This window comes from Leuresthes tenuis, unplaced genomic scaffold, assembly GCF_036924035.1.
Source record: "Leuresthes tenuis unplaced genomic scaffold, fLeuTen1.0.hap1 SCAF_10, whole genome shotgun sequence".
Taxonomy (NCBI): Eukaryota; Metazoa; Chordata; class Actinopteri; order Atheriniformes; family Atherinopsidae; genus Leuresthes; species Leuresthes tenuis.
This window is the reverse complement of record NW_027325364.1, coordinates 10,870,723-10,891,816: the sequence shown is the minus strand read 5'-3', so window position 1 is coordinate 10,891,816 and position 21,094 is coordinate 10,870,723. Positions and strand designations below refer to the sequence as shown.

At 34.9% G+C, this 21,094-nt stretch overlaps 2 protein-coding genes across 2 annotated transcripts; one reads left to right on the top strand and one right to left on the bottom strand.

The window, feature by feature from the left end:
• Positions 1 to 381: 381 nt before the first annotated feature.
• Positions 382 to 6,697, bottom strand: LOC140316951 (cell adhesion molecule CEACAM5-like). Its single transcript, XM_072395040.1, has 7 exons — positions 6,694 to 6,697; positions 4,986 to 5,312; positions 3,960 to 4,232; positions 3,329 to 3,595; positions 1,297 to 1,569; positions 900 to 1,160; positions 382 to 497 (listed from the first exon to the last, which is right to left on the bottom strand). Exons 1-7 carry the CDS (start codon positions 6,695 to 6,697, stop codon positions 382 to 384), a joined length of 1,521 nt encoding a protein of 506 aa, XP_072251141.1.
• Positions 6,698 to 10,135: 3,438 nt separating this feature from the next.
• Positions 10,136 to 20,208, top strand: LOC140316950 (cell adhesion molecule CEACAM20-like). Its single transcript, XM_072395039.1, has 9 exons — positions 10,136 to 10,169; positions 10,473 to 10,745; positions 11,110 to 11,376; positions 15,177 to 15,449; positions 15,600 to 15,860; positions 16,263 to 16,374; positions 16,833 to 16,873; positions 16,977 to 17,014; positions 17,751 to 20,208. The coding sequence occupies exons 1-9, from the start codon at positions 10,136 to 10,138 to the stop codon at positions 17,973 to 17,975; spliced, it is 1,524 nt and encodes a 507-aa protein (XP_072251140.1). The 3' UTR covers positions 17,976 to 20,208.
• Positions 20,209 to 21,094: the final 886 nt, after the last annotated feature.

The window sequence follows — 21,094 nt, the reverse complement described above, 5'->3', positions numbered from 1 at the left end:
GCTCTGTGAAAAAAGAGATCATTCATGCTGTAAGCCTAATTTGTCTGATTCCCTTCTCTTCGGATCATCTCAGTGTGAGAAAAAGAGGAAAGGATGAATACGTACCTGCACTGAGCTCAGGATCAGGACTGTTGCTGTTTCTGAATATTTTTCATGTGAAAAATGTTATTTAAGTTTTATTTTCACTGAGATGGAAAACGATGACTGAGTGAGCCAAAGCTGAAGTTACAGTTATAGTTATAGTTATGTGGAGAATTCACACTTAAAAGTGATAATTGTGATACATTTAAGTCTAATAAAACTGATTTTATCTTTTGCTTAAATTATGTTGTGCCATGATTATATTTACAATGAAGTATAACATATGTCTCATTTTCCCACTTACCTTTTTCTGTACATGTAGTATCCTCCACTTGCAGCTGCAGCAACAACGACTAAACATGCTATCACTATTCCAGCGATGGCACCAGGAGACAATGCTGGTGATGAGTCGCCTACTAAAAAGAAACAAATAAGAAAAAAAAGTTTTTTTACACCATTTTCAAACAGAAACGTTACACATCGTCAAATTTTTTGCTTCTTCTGTGTGACTTCATCGTTAGCCAGATTTCAGTTCCAATTACTCTGGTTGAAAGACAGATACAGATGAAGAGCACTTAGTTGGTCAGAATGATGAATATGCTATGTGGCAGATTAATGCTCTGGTAAAGAGAAGTCTTATATTTCAAATAACCGTTATCTTGTCAGATTAATGTAAATTTTCCATGTTCCGTTGACAGAAAAGATATTCAAAAACAAACTTTAGGAGGCCTGTTGCTCTTTATATTATCCACATTACTGCAAATTGACCCCAAGATCCAAAAGCTTAAAACATATCTGAAAATCAGTGCTATACGTACAGTTCAATACTACAAATAATTCATGGATGTCTGATGATGTTCTTTCAGTTATATTATTCCTCGCTTCACAGGTGTAGTTTCCACTGTCGGAGAATTCAGCGTTTTCTTTAGAGAACGTAGCTGACTTTGGGAGTATCTCTGTGCCATTCAACAGCCACCTGTATGTGGCACTCGGAGTCGACTCTGCAGAGCATGTCAGCTTTAAGGGCTCATTCACCCTTATCTCACGTTCACCTGTGATTTGAACTTTTTCTGGTCCATCTGAAAAACAAGGATGGTTGAAATATCTTTCAGCAGATCTTATAAATATAAAAAGCAAACATTTCAGCAATCTTTCATATACTTAGTGGCTCACCCTGTATATGTGAACAGTAAATGTAAACTGAATGGTACTTACAATTAACAACCATACTGTAACTGACTTCAGCAGTGCTGACGGGGTTGCTGATTTTACAGAGATATATTCCAGCATTTTTTCTGTTCACAGATTTAAAAGTCAACACTTTGTCTTCTTCTGAAAGTGTTATGTTATCAGATGGAATAAGATCCAAGCCATCCTTCATCCACTTCCGGGTAAAAATAGAACCAGAAGCCTCACAGGTTAAGTTGACAGTGGTCCCCTCAACTTGCAGGTCTGTTGATGGTTTAACAGAAGCACCTGATACAGTTTCTGTTGGCCAAAAGATTTGGAAAGAAACTGTAAACAACATTTGACAGCAGGATCAAAAGTAACTGAGGGCAAAAGTTTGATTAAATCCATAAACAACACAAGTATGAGGTCATGTAAAGAAGACAAAACAGAGACAAAAACAGGATTCTGGTGGCGATATGTCACAAACTAAAGACTTTCATTCACTGGAATGCAGTTTGTGTCTAGTGTGAAACAATTTCTTTCATTAAATTTCGTTTGATCTAATTTCCTTTCATTTCTTCCTCTGTTTGGTGATGGTGAGGCACAAAAGTAATTTGTTAGGAAGTACAAATGGGCCCCACATAAGATGCCTATTTTAGATCTATTCCAAAAATAGGCATTTTCAAGTACCTTGAAGTATCAATCCAACAAAATCCTGTTTTTTGGTTTGTTTGTTTTTTGTTTCTGAGGAAACATCATTTTGTCAGACAGATACTTCGGTGTGGAACCACAGAGCCACCGTTACCCTGAATTGGACAAAGCAGCTATAGAAAACGGCTGGATCAATGGACCAAAGTCCAACGTACGATTCAACTTTAATGAAACGTCTGATCATTGAATTGAGAAAGAAATGTTGTTCCTGTTTAATTACATTCACAAAATTAAGTAATCAATCAATTCTGTTTTAAACATTGTATGTCTTAATGAGTGCAGAACATAAAATTAGTCATTATTTCTTTGTTAGATATATACTATACATATTCTTGTAAAAAAACATACATCTTTATAAAGTTTGAGCATCAATGTGTTTCTCTGTGTTCAGACTGGTTTTGCTTAGAAATATGTTCCCACAATATAAAGACCGACACATTGATATATTTTCAGATAAAGAGAATAAACAAAGTCTTGTGTCTGAATGTCCAACAATAATTACTTTAATTGAAATCTTAAAAAATTTGCCTTTAAGAACCAAGAGGAGAGCATGCAGTTGGTCTTCATTTCTATCTCCTTCTTTAAATGTCTTTTTGAGTTACTTTATGTATTTTACTTTCTGTATTTTTATGTATGTATTATTCTTTGTTGAAGCTGTAACAATGTTTTCACTCTTGGTGAATTCTACGCCTATTTTAACTGCTAAATTGCTCCTTGATTAGCCGTATATATGAATATAAATGGAGTGAACAAATTTTCTAACTAAATAAGGAATAAGTTTTAAATGAAGTCACTACCATTAACTTTAAAGTCGTGTGTGTGTGTGTGTGCGTGTGTGTATAATTCAAAGTAATTATGAGAAGTAAAGTAGTTGTCATCTCTACCCCTTGATTACTCAGTTGTAGACATCATGGACCAGGAAAGTTTATGAACCGTGCTGAAATTCACAAAGATAATCTGACCACTTAAAAATTAACCTTAAATATTCTTAATAGCTGACATTTTTTTTATCAATCAAAGCCTTCATATGAGTTGGAAATGTTAACACATCAGTCTCAGATCAGACAGGGTTATGGTTAATCTTTGTACTTTAAAAAGATCTAAAGATGTTAATAAACACGATCTTTGCTCTGAATTAATGAATCAGTCATTAACAGCCACACTTTTTCTTTTACTTCAGAAATCCATTTTATGTGACGTCAATCATGTTTAGTTTTTACTTTTCTTGGTTTGTAAGGTTTTCTGAAATTATCTTGATTCTAGAATTTTTTTTATATTTCATAATGATATTTATCCAAGACCCAAGTCAAAATCATGTATCTTTTAAACAATAAGTCTTTTGGTGAAAGATTTATTTTAGACTTACTGAGAACAGAGACATCTGAAGGCTGAGACGATTGATATCTCAGAGTTTTGTGGTTAAAGGCCTGACAGCTGTAGCTTCCACTCTGACTCAGTTGAATGTTCATCAGTCTGAGCTCTGGTCCAGCATCAGGCAGATTGTTTCCATTTAGAAACCATGTAAACTCAGCAGAAGGCTTAGAATTAGCTGAGCAGTTCAGTGTGATGTTCGACCCCTCCAAATAATGTTCTTTTGATGGAGAGAGAGTCAGATTTATGTTTTCTGGGCCAACTGGATGTGAAAGGAACAACAAAGACAAGTGTTGTAAGTTGCTTAAGAAGTTAAAACTGATTAGTTTATAGTTTACAGTCTGATTCAATGACTGTGAAGTACTGTACTGTAACTAATTAGCATACAGCTGGACTGCTGTTAATTAAGATAACTGAGAAAATAAAGTTCTGCACATTGTAATGAAGTCACATTGAATAAATGAAAGCTGTTGTATGTGATATATTTAACGGGATGAATATTGAAAACCTGGTTTCTAACAAATAGTCCAAATCATGTGGAAACAAAACCAAAATTTTCACAAAACTATGACAATATTCTAAGCCATCTCTACCGTTCGCATGCAGATCATTTTCAGAAAACTCACAGTAGATGGAGAGGTTTGCTGGACCACTGATGTCATCACTGACAGGATTGAAAGCACGACATCTGAATGGTAAATTATCATAACGGGTCACATTGACTATAGTCAGAGTGGAGCCTCTGAGCTGAACTCTGTCGCTGGCTGTAACCACAGAGCTGCCGTTCATCCAGAGGAAAGAAATGGGGGATCCAGAGGAGGAGCAGGACAGACTGACGGAACTGTTGAACTCAACCAACTCATTACTGCTGAGAGTTATTATGACATTTGAGACTGGCTCTGTGGTTGGAGAACAAAATCATTTAGTTGCCATTATCTTCCAAAGAGACATAGAAACATTAGCAGTACAAAAATAACAGTTTAATTCTATCTAAACTTGTTATAATTAGGATATTTAAGATAAATATTTGCTCCAGTTTAATCCTGAAAACAGTTTAAAGTGCAAGACTGATGAACATCATGTAAAATCCCTCTGTTTGAAGTAATCAGTAATCTGAGAGGCACTTTGTGAACAACGTAATATATTCAGTTTGTTCTCTGTTTTGGTTGCCAAATATGTCCTTAAACTAGCAGAGTTTAGTTACATACCTCCCTCATCAGTGTTTAAACACTTTCTGAACATATTTATGGTTCAGTCTTAAAAATCAAGAAACTCTGATCAATAACCCTGTAAACAGTTTATTTAAAGACTGCTGTAGTCGACTGAATTAGTGCAGCAAATAATTAATAAAATAACAGATGTATCAAAGGTATTTGTTCACACTGCTGATGGTACTGCAGAACATCCAGCTTTCATTGGAGAAAACCTGGTGAACCAGCACTGATAGTAAACTGATTATTGATATTTCAAACATGATATGGATGTCCTTTGATAGATGATAGATGAGAAAATGATAAATTCACTAAAACATTATTAGAAATGTGTAATTATTTTAGCTACTGTACATGATTATTATGTGTAACGATCTTTCATTTCACAAAAGAACATGTTTTCAAACAAATATGTGATGTTGTATTTCAATACTTTCTCACCATATACAGCCAGCCTGGTTTGTCCTTGCTTAGCTAATTCACCAGCTGATCTTACAGTCACTGCGTAGTCTCCACCATCACTAAGTTTCAGATTCCTGAGCTCCAGAGATCCAGTTGATGTGAAGAGGGTGATCCTGCCTTCATACTCTGGTCCAGTTATGTTTGAAGTAGTATCTGAGGTTATTATAGGAATATGATCAGCACCAAAACTCCAGCTCACAAACTGAAATGGTGTTTCTGTTGGACTGAGATTTGTTGTGAAGTTCACCGTCCCTCCTACAGCTGCATTCAGACCATCTGGTAACACACCACCTCCTTCAGTTAAACCTGGAGGAGACAGTTTTTTTTAGTTCTAATCAGTACATTTTAAATATGATCTACAAACACATTTTTATGACACAGAAGGCCCATGTTGTTCCACTGTCTGTTTTAGGTGTCTTTTTGATAATTGATTAAATCAAGTATCAACTGTCAAAAGGAGAGAACTTGGATAGAGTATTTTTGCTCTTTGTTAAGTTAAAAGAAAGTTAACGGAGTGCAGATCTTGACTGATTCAGTTTCTCACCTTTCTCTCTCTCTCACACACACACACACACACACTTGATATATATTTTTAGACCTACATGTGAAATGAATGAAGTAATGAATACACACCCCAGCACAGGATGACTGCTGGTTAGTTATCTACCAACAAGTTCAGTAACATTTGGTACAAACCTTAATAACTTTCAGATCTTCTTTGTCTATCTCAAGTACAGAGAGGAAAACTTTGATCAGTGTACTACCTAAATAATCATAAAATGGGCATGCCTTGCTGTAAATTTCAGTCAGTTTGCTGTTAGTTTTATCGAGTAGTCGTGGCTGCTGACTCCTTCAGTGCAGTCTGCTGAGCAGCTGACAAGGATGTGAATGTGAGTAAGAGAGAGGAATAATAAACAATTCTGTTACTTCTAATAGTCTACTAAAATTGAAAAAAATATGTCAATGAAATGATTAGAGGTATTGTAGCACCTACGGAGGTTACTTACAGGGAATGGGATGTATAGTACTAGCATACAACATAGTAGTAGAATAATCTTCAATGGACCAATATTGGATACCCTAGGTTCGACTACAGGAGGAGTAAGCAACTTTAAAAGAAGAAGATCACAGACCAGATAATACGTTTAAATACTGGTTTCTTATTTTTAATACAGACAGGAGAACATACATGAAATGCTGCTTGTTAAGATGGCGCCAAAATGGCAGACAGACAAACAAGATGATGGATTGACCTACAAAGTCAACACTTAAATTTGGCTCAAAATATATCAAACATTCACCATTTTACTGAAAATAACAGAAATTCACTACTTAGCTTTCCGTTTGCATGAATTTACAATTACTTTTCACAAATATTGTCTGCAGAAAATTAAATACATGTTTTAAAAGTCCAGTTTAATCCAAGTTCACAAATCTTCAAAACCACGACTTGGACAGAAAACTATCAATACTTTCTTTGAAGTACAAAAAATAGATTTTAGATTAATTTAGTCATTACCACTCTTATTTTTCTCATTTTTTTCATCTGAAGCACTTCACATAAGCTACATCTGCATCTCCTTTGATTTGCCTGGGAAAAAACCTGAAGCAATCTGTTTGGCTGTTGATTGCCTCAAGGGTCACGCAGCAACAAGCCCTTCAAAATAAGAGTTTAAATGCATTTTACCCATTTTAAAAATGTAATTGTGAGAACGCTGTAAAGAACAACACAATTATTGTTTTCTTGTTTCTCTTTCTTATTATTATTCCGTATGTTTTTTTGAAGCTTAACTACTTCTGCATACTTTCACCGATTTCTACAATTTTGGAGTCAAAACGTTCATCATTCTCAGAGTCCGGATATGACTTTTGGTGTTTATAACTTTTATACTTTTCTAAAATATTTAACATTTATTCACATTTTCCCCTCATTCCAATTAATGGGAAATGCTTTCAACTCTTCTTCCTGTTTTTTCAACCTAACTACTTCTCCATACTTTCACCAATTTCAACTATTTTGGTCTCAAAACGAGATTCCAGCAGTCACTTTTGGTGTTTCTAACTTTTATACTTTTTTAAAATATATAACATTTCATTCTCTTATACAGTTTCTATGCAAATTTCACATTTCAACTCTTTTTCCTCTTTAAACCTAAGCTAGAGACACCATTCAAATTTTAAACGGGTCACAAGACATTCAGCTATTACCAAATGGGTCAGCTTTTTCAAATATTAAGCCAATTTTGAAATATGACAGTTTCAAAAACTTGAAAGTACTTCTGCATTTTTACAGCCCTTTCATTAAATCTTCCGCTTTTCCAATAGGTTTAAATCATTCCAATATGGTTATTTCAACTTCAGATTCTTTCGACCAAGACTTCAGCAACTGGTTTGTCAGCAAAATTGAAAGTTTGTCAGCTATCCCCATTCAGCTCATTACCATTCTCACTGCTGTTTCGCAGGAACAGCTTTTTCTAGTTTAAAATGAATTTGTGTGTTTCAACATGTTTTAACCCAAAATAAAATATTTTAGTATGAAATATAACTTTGTAACCACATTACTTATTTATTGGCTCTTCTTTTCAAAGTATTTATTGCTGTTTTTATTGACATGCTTTTAGTTTGGTAGCTTTGTTAACTTCTGGGTTACAACATACCAACAAAATAATCTCCCATTAAAAGTGAAACCTTGTTTATTCTTCCAACTAAGGGGCTCATAAAGTAGAAGATAGCCTGCATGTTGCAGCCTGAACAGGTCAGACCTCAATCAAACTGGAACTTATGGGCTTAAATAAAGAGTTTTGTTATCTTTTAAATTAGTTTTGTCGGCAGATTTACTTATTTGCGTATTTTTTTATTAATTCATTCATTTATTCAGGTTTCTATCTTATAGAAGGAAACAACATTCGATTTCCTCTGAAGCTGTTTGTTGTTTAAAATTGATGTTTGTTGTTGATTTTTTAATTAATTTTCTGTATCAAGTTGTAAAGACTCACCTGACAAAGCTCCAAAGATGATTAAATATATTATAGCTGTTTCCATTTGATCATTTATCATCATTTATAAAGAAAGAAGTGGCATCTTTCGCTCTTCAACCTGCAGCTTCGATTACTTTGGTTTATGATGGTGGTATAAGGAAGTATTTATGTTTCTCTGGAAGCTGAATGGCTCCTCTATTTGATCTTGTTGATCATTAACTAATTTCTTTCTGTTAAAAATTTATTTCCTCAGCCACTGTTGCCGATGCATAAATACAGAGTTTTCTTTAAACAATAATACGTGATCCAGTTGTTTTGGTCTTGAAAAATAAGCTTTTTGAGAGAAATTTCTCCTTTGAAAAAAAAAAAATGTAGGTGAAACACAACTAAACAAAGTAATTTGCAATTGTTACCCTTTAAAGTTGCCACTGCTGATATAAAAAAATCACTCCAAAATAATCCAATTAATATCTGCAGGTCATTTTTCTTGCAAAGTAATTTTATGATGCTTTCAATAAAAGTTACTATAAAAGTTGAAGCTGAAGAGAGTAAATCTATAAAACAGCTTTAACAATTTTCCAGTGAAATAATAATAAAATAAAGCTGAACAAATACAATCACATAGAAACAGGTTTGAAAGACATTAATGAGGATCCTCTGAATTTCTGTAAGAGGGACAAAACATGCTGTGAATTAATCAAAAATCATATTATCAAGAAAAGCAAACAAACAAAACACAACTCAGTGTTATTTTCTATGTTCTTTGTGGCCAACATTGACTGTTAAATCTATGTTGGCAAATTATTATCAATTAGTTTGCGTTTCACCAGCATTTGTTTCTGTAGAATAGTCAACGATTCATCAATAAACACATTTTCACCACAGGAGGGAAGCATCCAGCAACTTCTAACCCCACTATGAGAGGAGGCATAGAGTCAGTGGGCGGCTCTCATTACACAGGCAGTTTCCAACACGAAGTCCACATGAAACATGAGTTACCAGGTTTCTCATTTGATCATTCAGCTGTTCTCATCTACACACCTCAAGAAGTTTTAATCAGTGGCTATGTTACTGCTACTTTTTTTTGCGATGGCCTTTACAGGTAAGAATGTTGAATCATTTTTAGGTGTTCAGAACTACAACTTCTTGTTAAACTTAAGTAAAGTTATTAAGCTAAAAGAGTCACGAACGTCGGTCAAAATTCTGTAAAAGGATAGTGCACATACAACTAATACACATTTTTAAAACTGTTGGACTTCAGTTGTTTAGAGAAGTTAACAACAATATATTTAATCAAAAACTGTTAGAAGTTCTCTTCAGACCCTCAGGAGTAGATTTTACAAAAAAACATGCATACTTGGTTTTCAACTTTTAAGGAGATTTTACTAAGAATTTTGTAATTGTTTCTCTCCAGGTTTAACTGAAGGAGGTGGTGTGTTACCAGATGGTCCTCTGAATGCATCTGTAGGAGGGACGGTGAATTTCACAACAATTCTCAGTCCAACAGAAACACCATTTCAGTTTGTGAGCTGGAGTTTTGGTGCTGATCATATTCCTATAATAACCTCTGATACTACTTCAAACATAACTGCACCAGAGTATGAAGGCAGGATCACCCTCTTTGCATCAACTGGATCTCTGGAGCTCAGAAATATGAAACTTAGTGATGGTGGAGACTACACAGTGGCTGTAAGATCAGCTGGTGAATTAGCTAAGCAAGGACAAACCAGGCTGGATGTATATGGTGAGAAAGTATTGAAATACAACATCAAATATTTGTTTGAAAACATGTTCTTTTGTGAAATGAAAGATCGTTACACATAATAATCATGTACAGTAGCTAAAATAATTACACATTTCTAATAACGTTTTAGTAAATTTATCATTTTCTCATCTATCATCTATCAAAGGACATCCATATCATGTTTGAAATATCAATAATCAGTTTACTATCAGTGCTGGTTCACCAGGTTTTCTCCAATGAAAGCTGGATGTTCTGCAGTACCATCAGCAGTGTGAACAAATACCTTTGATACATCTGTTATTTTATCATTTATTTGCTGCACTAATTCAGTCGACTACAGCAGTCTTTAAATAAACTGTTTACAGGGTTATTGATCAGAGTTTCTTGATTTTAAGACTGAACCAAATATGTTCAGAAAGTGTTTAAACACTGATGAGGGAGGTATGTAACTAAACTCTGCTAGTTTAAGGACATATTTGGCAACCAAAACAGAGAACAAACTGAATATATTATGTTGTTCACAAAGTGCCTCTCAGATTACTGATTACTTCAAACAGAGGGATTTTACATGATGTTCATCAGTCTTGCACTTTAAACTGTTTTCAGGATTAAACTGGAGCAAATATCAATCTTAAATATCCTAATTATTACAAGTTTAGATAGAATGAATCTATTATTTTTGTACTGCTAGTGTTCCGATGTGCCTAACTGGAACTAAAGAATAATTTTGTTCTCCAACCACAGAGCCAGTCTCAAATGTCATAATAACTCTCAGCAGTAATGAGTTGGTTGAGTTCAACAGTTCCGTCAGTCTCTCCTGCTCCTCCTCTGGATCCCCCATTTCTTTCCTCTGGATGAACGGCAGCTCTGAGGTTACAGCCAGTGACAGAGTTCAGCTCAGAGGCTCCACTCTGACTATAGTCAATGTGACCCGTTATGATAATTTACCATTCAGATGTCGCGCTTTCAATCCTGTCAGTGATGACATCAGTGGTCCAGCAAACCTCTCCATCAGCTGTGAGTTTTCTGAAAATGATCTGCATGTGAACATTAGAGAGGGCTTAGAATATTGTCATAGTTTTGTGAAAATTTTGGTTTTGTTTCCACATGATTTGGACTATTTGTTAGAAACCAGGTTTTCAATATTCATCCCATTAAATATATCACATACAACAGCTTTCATTTATTCAATGTGACTTCATTACAATGTGCAGAACTTTATTTTCTCAGTTATCTTAATTAACAGCAGTCCAGCTGTATGCTAATTAGTTACAGTACAGTACTTCACAGTCATTGAATCAGACTGTAAACTATAAACTAATCAGTTTTAACTTCTTAAGCAACTTACAACACTTGTCTTTGTTGTTCCTTTCACATCCAGTTGGCCCAGAAAACATAAATCTGACTCTCTCTCCATCAAAAGAACATTATTTGGAGGGGTCGAACATCACACTGAACTGCTCAGCTAATTCTAAGCCTTCTGCTGAGTTTACATGGTTTCTAAATGGAAACAATCTGCCTGATGCTGGACCAGAGCTCAGACTGATGAACATTCAACTGAGTCAGAGTGGAAGCTACAGCTGTCAGGCCTTTAACCACAAAACTCTGAGATATCAGTCGTCTCAGCCTTCAGATGTCTCTGTTCTCAGTAAGTCTAAAATAAATCTTTCACCAAAAGACTTATTGTTTAAAAGATACATGATTTTGACTTGGGTCTTGGATAAATATCATTATGAAATATAAAAAAAATTCTAGAATCAAGATAATTTCAGAAAACCTTACAAACCAAGAAAAGTAAAAACTAAACATGATTGACGTCACATAAAATGGATTTCTGAAGTAAAAGAAAAAGTGTGGCTGGTAATGACTGATTCATTCATTCAGAGCAAAGATCGTGTTTATTAACATCTTTAGATCTTTTTAAAGTACAAAGTTTAACCATAACCCTGTCTGATCTGAGACTGATGTGTTAACATTTCCAACTCATATGAAGGTTTTGATTGGTTACCTGTTTTGTCCAATTCAGGGTAACGGTGACACTGTGGTTCCATACTGAAGTATCTGTCTGACAAAGTGATGTTTTCTCAGATTAGGAATTGTCATTCTCCATCGCGTTTTTTATTTGTTTCCGACGGCGGCAACATCAACAGTAATATCGTCTCCTTCGACTTCCGGGTGACGATCCCGGTAAAAGATATCGAGAATGCGCAGAACGCGCAATCCAAACCACCACGTGCTTCTGCCGTCTACATGCACGTTTGGTGTACATTTGGCTCAAGTTATCTCGGGGTCTTTATTAAGCCAACTGACTGTCAATGCTTCTCCTGACTGCTGTTTACAAAACCAGTGTTGATTTTAATGTCTGCTCAGGTTGGCACTTGATTGATCAAGGGGTCTGGAAACAGTTTCACAATCTAGATTCCACAGGATAAGTAAGAGAAACAGAGATGTGTTGATCTTACTATGGGCTGGGAGAAGGAAGATGCAGGAGATGTCTGAGACCAACAGGGTACTTCAGGAGCTTTCTAGATAACTCTCTTGTGCTCCTTTATTCCGACTGCTTCCATAGAAACACAAGTGCACACTTCAACAGCAGAAGTTGGAGTGATTCCTTTTTCTTGCGTCCATTTTGTGCTTTTTATCTGACTTTTCTGACTAGTTTTATGTTGCCGTTGCACAAGCAATTTATAAACTTCCAATAATCTGCTAGTTTGTGCTTTTCCTCTGTTATGACATTTTTGATGGTGTTACAGTGATTTATGTACACTTCACAATAATCCTTTAAAGTATTAATGAATCGCAAAAAGCCAATAGAAAAACATGTCAATGTGGCACATCCCTACACACCGTTTCTTTAAATGCACCATGATATGCTAAGGAAGACAAAAACCTGTATTCACGGTGCATATCCAAAGAAATGGTAGTCACATTAAAAAAATTAATTACATACATGCATGATGTGTAAAATTTGCATTATCTCATTAATGGAAAAGCTTAAACTTCCCTTTTATAGTGTGTGTGATCCCATATTAAATCCCTCACTTTTGTGCACAACTTTGTTTAAATAACAGGCCTCGTTCATTGAAGCAGCAATGATTAGAAAAGTAATTATATCAATAAAATAGAAATTGGTTTATCAATATTTAGCAAATTTCCTAAAGGTTTGAGGAATAAAATGTTTTGGAGTTATTTCCTACATGTACACTTACTTTTAAAGAAAAAAGGTTGTTCAGTTATTGTTCTAATAAATAATTTGTTGCGGTAGGATTTATTGTTTAAATCCTGACAAGGTGTAAATTACATAAAGTCTAGATTTCAATTAAAATCACAGACAGATAACAATCAAAGAGAAAATTAGAAAGGTATTAATGAGATGCAAGAACATCTTCACCACACCTTGGCATTGATTCTACTTGTCTTTCTATCTGTACTTGAGGGACACAACAAAGATTATCCCCTAGTTTTGTGTTTTGAAGATGGTGGTAGAAAGTTCTGCCAAATAAGTTGTTCCAAAACCTTTTTAAGATGGGTTGAGATTTTATGATTGTGAAAATCGAAGCGTTTGATAAACATAACTGTTGCATCAAACCATTTAGTGACTAATATCCTGCAGGTGTACTGATTATCATCATGAGAGAGAACAGCAACATCAAGACAAAAATATTTCAACAAAAGTTGAAGTTGATCACATCTTTGCGTTGATTGCGTTGGTTTGAAATCATATCAGCTAAAGGCCCACTCGAGACCACAGATCTTTTTTCTATTGGAACTAGTTATTCAGGCCTGAATTCAGGTCTTAATCTGTTGATATTCACCTAACTTGCTATTTTCTGTCAATTCAGAACTCGATGAAAGATATCCATTCTGACCGTTTGATTTCGTTACACATCTATGTGTGAGGAAGAATGTTTTTGCACCACTAAACCCTATATGCACTCAATAGTAGATTGACAGACATGGCAAAAGTCAAGCTATTATTATTAATCACAGAATCAGTAAAACAGGATGTTGTGCTAGTGTCTCTGATGAGTTTGTACTCCTCAATAATGTCTCTTTTTTTTCAGAAAACGTTTCTTACCTTTTGTTGCAAGTAAAACATTTGTCTGACATTTGTCGTACGCTCCTGATGTTGCAATGACTTCAAACACCACACATATGGTTGAGTTCATCAGTCTTGTTACTCTGTTTTGCTCTTACTCAGGATCTTTAAGTTTATGGAGAACGACAGACTTCATTTAGATGAAGAAAACTCCACTTTGATTACAGATTATAGTGTTGACCAAGGACATTTTTTAACTGGTGTGCTCATAAGATTCACATTGCACTCATGTTTATACACGCAGCTTCACAGCTGCAGCTCTGTTTGTAGAAGCTGATTGAATAAGGCTTCATACAAAGCAAAGTTGCATGAACTGCCAACATTACTTTTCCTATACATGTTGCAGATGTGAATGTATTTAGGGGATGCATTCATAACATGTAAAACAGACATAACTCTTAAAACCCAGTCTGTAAATTAATTACAGGTAAATATGAACATTGGGATGAACACTGATAAAGCTCATCTGACAGAAACAATAAAATACAGCAATATTTTAAACTAGAACCTCTCATTTTATTAAAGGAGAAGAATCAAGGATGTTAAAATGAGGAGATGGGTATGGTCACTATTCTTCTCGAAGTATAAATAAAATGACATTTGTAAATTTGAAGAAAGTTATAACAAAAACTACATGTTAATGAATGTGTTCATAGAAGGACTATCTATTTAGAATAAAACACACTTTATTGGAATCACTGAAAGCCATCTGATTTATTCACTGCTCCTAATTAAAACAGTTTATTCTCTATATATTAAGAAGTTATGTCCTAATTTAATTATGTCTTATAGCTGTAGGACTTGATGATCAATAACTGACCCAATTTTTTAAATAGTCAACCCAGCCAATATTTGCATTTGGGGATCTTGTGGGTTAAAACTAAGCTAAAGGAAACACAAACAAACCAAAAAAAAGGCAGGTCCTTCATGGGATTGTCTGCAGGTTCTGAAATGATCAAAATGTATTATGGGTACTTCAAGGAACTTGAAGATGCCTATTTTTTTTTTAGCAAAAACTTAAAATAGGCATCTTATATGGGGCCCATTTTTACTTTGTACCAAATTACTTTTGTGTCTCACCATCCACAAACAGGGGGAAAAAATTGAATGAAATTAGATTAAATTGAAAAAAAAAAGCAGAGACAAATAGGTTCATACTTGACACAAACTGCATTCCAGTGGATGAAAGTCTTTAGTTTGTGACATATCTTCACCACAATCCCTTCCTGAAATTTTTAGTTTTTGTCTCTACATGACCTCATATTTTTATCAAACTTTTGCCCTCAGTTACTTTTGATCCTGCTGTCAAATGTTGTTTACAGTTTCTTTCCAAATCTTTTGGCCAACAGAAGCTGTATCAGGTGCTTCTGTTAAACCATCAACAGACCTGCAAGTTGAGAGGACCACTGTCAACTTAACCTGTGAGGCTTCTGGTTCTATTTTTACCCGGAAGTGGATGAAGGATGGCTTGGATCTTATTCCATCTGATAACATAACACTTTCAGAAGAAGACAAAGTGTTGACTTTTAAATCTGTGAACAGAGAAAATGCTGGAATGTATCTCTGTAAAATCAGCAACCCCGTCAGCACTGCTGAAGCCAGTTACAGTATGGTTGTTAATTGTAAGTACCATTCAGTTTACAGTTACTGTTCACATATACAGGGTAGAATAATGCTGAGCCACTAAGTAAATGAAAGATTGCTGAAATGTTTGCTTTTTATATTATTTATAAGATCTGCGGAAAGATATTTCAACCATCCTTGTTTTTCAGATGGACCGGAAAATGTTAAAATCACAGGTGAACGTGAGATAAGGGTGAATGATACCTTAAAGCTGACATGCTCTGCAGAGTCGACTCCGAGTGCCACATACAGGTGGCTGTTGAATGGCACAGAGATACTCCCAAAGTCAGCTACGTTCTCTAAAGAAAACGCTGAATTCGCCGACAGTGGAAACTACACCTGTGAAGCAAGGAATAATATAACTGAAAGAACATCATCAGACATCCATGAATTATTTGTAGTATTGAACTGTACGTATAGCACTGATTTTCAGATATGTTTTAAGCTTTTGGATCTTGGGGTCAATTTGCAGTAATGTGGATAATATAAAGAGAAGCAGGCTTCATAAAGCTTGTTTTTGAATATCTTTTCTGTCAACTGAACATGGAAAATTTACATTAATCTGACAAGATAACGGTTATTTGAAATATAAGACTTCTCTTTACCAGAGCATTAATCTGCCACATAGCATATTCATCATTCTGACCAACTAAGTGCTCTTCATCTGTATCTGTCTTTAAACCAGAGTAATAGGAACTGAAATCTGGCTAACGATGAAGTCACACAGAAGAAGCAAAAAATAAGACGATGTGGAACGTTTCTGTTTGAAAATGGTGTAAAAAACCTTTTTTTTCTTATTTGTTTCTTTCTAGTAAGTGTCCCATCACGAGGATTGTCTCATGGTGCCATCGCTGGAATAGTAATTGCATGTTTAGTCGTTGTTGCTGCAGCTCTCGGTGGAGGGTTGTTCATCTATAAAAAAAAGTAAGTAGAAAAGTTGAAATATAAGCAGACATGCATTTAATCTTAATCTAATAATTAATCACTGCAATCACAGTAAAATGTAAAGACTTCAGTGATGAAATACAGTAAACATCAACTAAAGATTTCAACAAAGGTCATCATCAGTCATGACCTTGGATTTCACTCTTTGCTGTTATTTATCTGTACAACTTAAAAAATATCTTTGTAAACATGTAAACTTCTAAAGTTGTAAATCCTTTTGTTTTTAGTATTCATTCTTGAAATCAAAAAATTAGTTAATGGAATTTTTTAATAGTCCTTGTTTTTTATAACCAAATAGTTATAAAATATTGTGCTGGATAAGCACAAATAATATATGGATAGCATTTCCTTCTTTTTCTTTTCTTTTTTTTTTTTACCAATTTGTTGTAATTATTCAAAGAACACCTGTTGAAATTACTTTTTATATCTCTACACAGTACAAAAAAGCCTTCTGATAGAAACACTCGCATCATGACAGGTAAGTGTGTCTTTGTTTTATATGTGCTGATTCATTCATTTATATGGCTTTTTTTAGCTAGTTGATTTAATTCTTTGCATTACTTCTATTTCATATTCTAAAGGTGTTGATGGCCGGGGCAATGCAGGATACGAAAGTGAGGTAAAAGTCTAAATTGTCTTCTCTGGTTAAGATGTGAAATATTAACCAGGATGCTTAGGAGAATGATATCACTCACATATTGGGAAATGTGTTATAAAAGTATATAAAAGCTTGTCAAAATAACTGTAATGATTGAATGCAGTACACCCATGCATTTACATACATGTGAGTATGAGTAATGATGAAACAAGTTTTTCTTTTTATTTACAGTAAGTCATGAGCCTTCAGTGAAGAATACTGGAAGACATACAGAACATACAGTGACATCCACATGCATACAATATCAGAGTGTTACACAGACCATTTTTATACATGTAGAAATAAGAACAGTCTAGCTCAGCACATATTGCTTCCATGTTCAACAGTATCTGAATAAAACACAACACAAACAAGCCTAACCCTAAAGTGACATTAAGAAATGAGTAATAGGTTGATTCTTTGCTAAGATCTTCTATTCATAGTAGTTCATACTTCATAGAGCACTGGATAGAAGTGACTGCTTTAGATTCGTATTGTTTGGGTTGAATCACAGAGCACACAAGATTGAACTTTGAACCAGGAAAAAGACATTAGACACAGAGGAGTGGAATTTTATATGGTCTCATGCTTGTTTCAGGAAACTCTAAAAATTTTATGTGCTGTCATATAACTCTTAGTGAAAGTTTGATTTAATATAATCTCAAAAAGAGATGATGAGATGCCCTGAAGAAAAAATAAGATTCTTTTTCTTTTCTAGGACGTGAACTATGCAGACGTCAAGTTTTCGAAGAACAACAATGGAGGGAGAGTCCAGATGGGGTCGGAGGAAAATTCAAACTATGCTCAGATCAGAGTGAACAACAGTAAGCCTGCAACAATGTCCCCTCCCACCTATGATGTCCACATGCAGAAAGCGAGGAGGCCAGTTTCTCAGTATGAGGCTAATGGGACACAAACTTATGCTCAAGTCAACAGAAATTGAACACATTTGATCTGATCTCAGAAACAACTGATGTGTTTAAAGAAACTTGCACTTCCCCCTCATTGGTCTGTATGATAGACAAATTTGGACTTGAGTTGACTTAGTCAAAGCACTTTAGTAGTTAATAATCAACCAGCTCTGACAATTATTACCATGACAAAGGCCAAAATGCACATCATGTCCCTTTTGTAATTTTCTGTGAGCTTTGCTGTGAGATTTGCTTTGTGATTGAGTTGTTTACTTGAATATTATATTTCTCATTATACTGATATAATATTTTACATTCATATGTGTAATTCTTGGTTTCAGTTGAAAATCCTGTTCGCAGCTCATTAGTGAGACATGAAGTCACAGGAAAAATATCAGCTGCACCAATTTGATATATGATCATTTGCATTTAACTGAAATAGTCATGTTACGGATATTCCTGGATACTGCTCGACATCAGTGTAGCTTGTTGATTTATAAATGATGGAAAATGACTTACGCAGAGATGAAGTGACCAGTGACGTTACCTGGTAGGGTTAAGATGTCTTTCTACCTTTCCACTTGAACCATGATTGGCTCTAAATCTGAGAGAATTTAAAAGTTGAGGAGTACATTGGTTATTCTGTGGTTATCTGCAGGACAATAAATACGTTGTTTGACAGACAGGAACTGTGAGCTGATTCAGAGCACGTCTACAGAAAATGTCAAGAACTGTTCTGATGAGATTAAAAGGTGCTTCCTCTCCCAGCGTGTCAGAAGTTAATGTAAAAAGGGATGCTGGATTATTGCCACATATTTGTACATTTATTTTTTATTTATTCAAAACAATCTATATTGTGGTACATAATGATTAAAGTATATACTAATCTATTCATGTCATCGTAATACCTACCGACATTGACATGAGTGTATCGACCCATTTCATGAATTACACTCAAACGTTTCCACACAAACCTAATTTATATAATTCACAAAGAGCTGTGAACTAGTGCCGACACCCTTTGTAACTCATTAACTTTTGTAACAACGTGTATCAGTGTACACGCCTCCATGTCCAGTGTCATGTTTTAAAGGCATCAGATACAGGTCTCCAGGCATATTTTTCACACAAAAGGTTCCTCTTGTCCAAAAAAAAGAAATGTACAGCTTTTGGGGAAGTTCCCTGAATGTAGCAGACAAACTTAAAAAAGTTTCACAACCAACAACCCAGAACTTTTTACTCAAGGCATGACATTTATTCTGTAATCTTAACTGAAATGTGATGTAAGAAGGAACAGGAAAATTTTGTAATGCTGTTAAGTTGTAGCAATACCTTGTATGAGGAAGACATAAGGGAACTTATTTACTCTGAGAAACGTATTCTATAAATGTAGAGAGCCAAATGCTTTGTGCTATTGTTTCCTTGTTTAGAGTCAGATCCCAGCAGGCATGAGGCTGAAGTCCAGGAGGACACACTGAAGTAGAGGAGTAAAGGTGGATTATAAAATTGTGCTGGATGTTACTCTAATGAATGATTAAGATGTGACACAACTGCCATTGTTGTTGTTCACTCGATGTCAGGCAATGTGTCGAATCATTAAGCGGAGGTGCTTAGTTAAAAGCAGAAGTCACATTAACCAAAGCACGTCCATGCGTTATCTTGTTGCCCAGCAATGTTATAAGTTATTGTTGTAAATGATTTCTGAAAGAATCCTGCTTCAACATAACACCATATTTGATCTGTCTGTGAGCTTAGGTTGTATTTTTATCATTGCTGGTTCGCTGTGTGAAACATCAAGTTCAATTCAGACCAAATTAGACGGTGAGAAAACATGATGTCTTTCGCTTTAAGATCAGTCCCCCTTTTCATGAGTCCCGCTATTGATTTTCTAATGCAGTGAAACTTGTTTAACTATTACCTGTTCACCAGTAAAGTCTGCCATTCCTTATTCTTTGTTCAATCATTCAAGGTGATAAAATTACCAGTTTTAAAAACCTGATTTGTTTTTCTAGGTTGCTTTGAATGTGAGTCTCAGGATGTAGATATTATATTTGTAATAATATGGTTGCTTTTTTTTATGAATAAAACACTTCACTGAAAATGTTTCACTGTTACATGTGCACAACCACACACACCAGCATGGTCTTTTTTCTGTCATTTCTTATTCTACAATGGCTTGTCAGGGCAGTCAAAGAGTCAGATGGCATGGTAGGTTGTTAATTTACAGGATGTGGAAAATGAAGTAAAAGGCACAGTATAAATCCAGCAAAGGTTTAAGAGGAATTTTCAGCTCAGCAATGCAAATGTGTTGTCTGTTTGGCAGTTTTAATGATAATGCTGTATGCTAAAATAACGCTTCCTAACAGAGTTGGGTAAATGTATTTCCCCATTGCAAATTTTTATGTCTGTATTAGTCCATCCTTCGTGATGGATGACCTGAAATAAAACGGGGTGAGAAAAAAACAAAAGACTAAATGAATGAGGAAGGTAGAATAGTGGAAATTCTTCATTCATTTCCAAGAATGATAATGTATTTATATTGCGGCAATAAAGTCAAAGTTCACTGGGAATAAAAATCTGGCTGTGACGGCACAATGGCATCACAAAAGGACAATTTAGTCATACCAGTGATATAAAAGTATTGCACTGATAGGTGAACAAGTTATCGACAGCGAACTTCCTCTGTTGTGCATTCACTCAAACTTAAAGTAAGTTTCATAACAGACAGAGTAAAGGCTGTGTAAAAGCATCACCTGTTTGGATGCAGATAGTATCTAATTTGAACTTTTCATGTTATAAAAAATCTTACCATTGCACTGATAAATGTAAAATCCCATATTATGACATTGGTGATTTTACTTGGGATACTCTGTCGGTCACACTCTGTCTTCAGAGTACAAGGACCAAATAGTTCTTGGATTTAAGCAGTGACTAAACTTAAGCATGACTATAATGAGTACAGAATGCAACAACATTATAAATGTTGATCTGAAAGGAGAAAAAAAAGGGTGTCATATACTGGGATGCAGCTTTGTCATTATGTCAATAAAAGTCTATGACAGCTGTTATGTTGTATTATGCAAATTACTGAGGTCAGTTCCTGTAAACCCAACTTTTATGGAGGCTTTATTTGGTAAAATGGACTACAAGT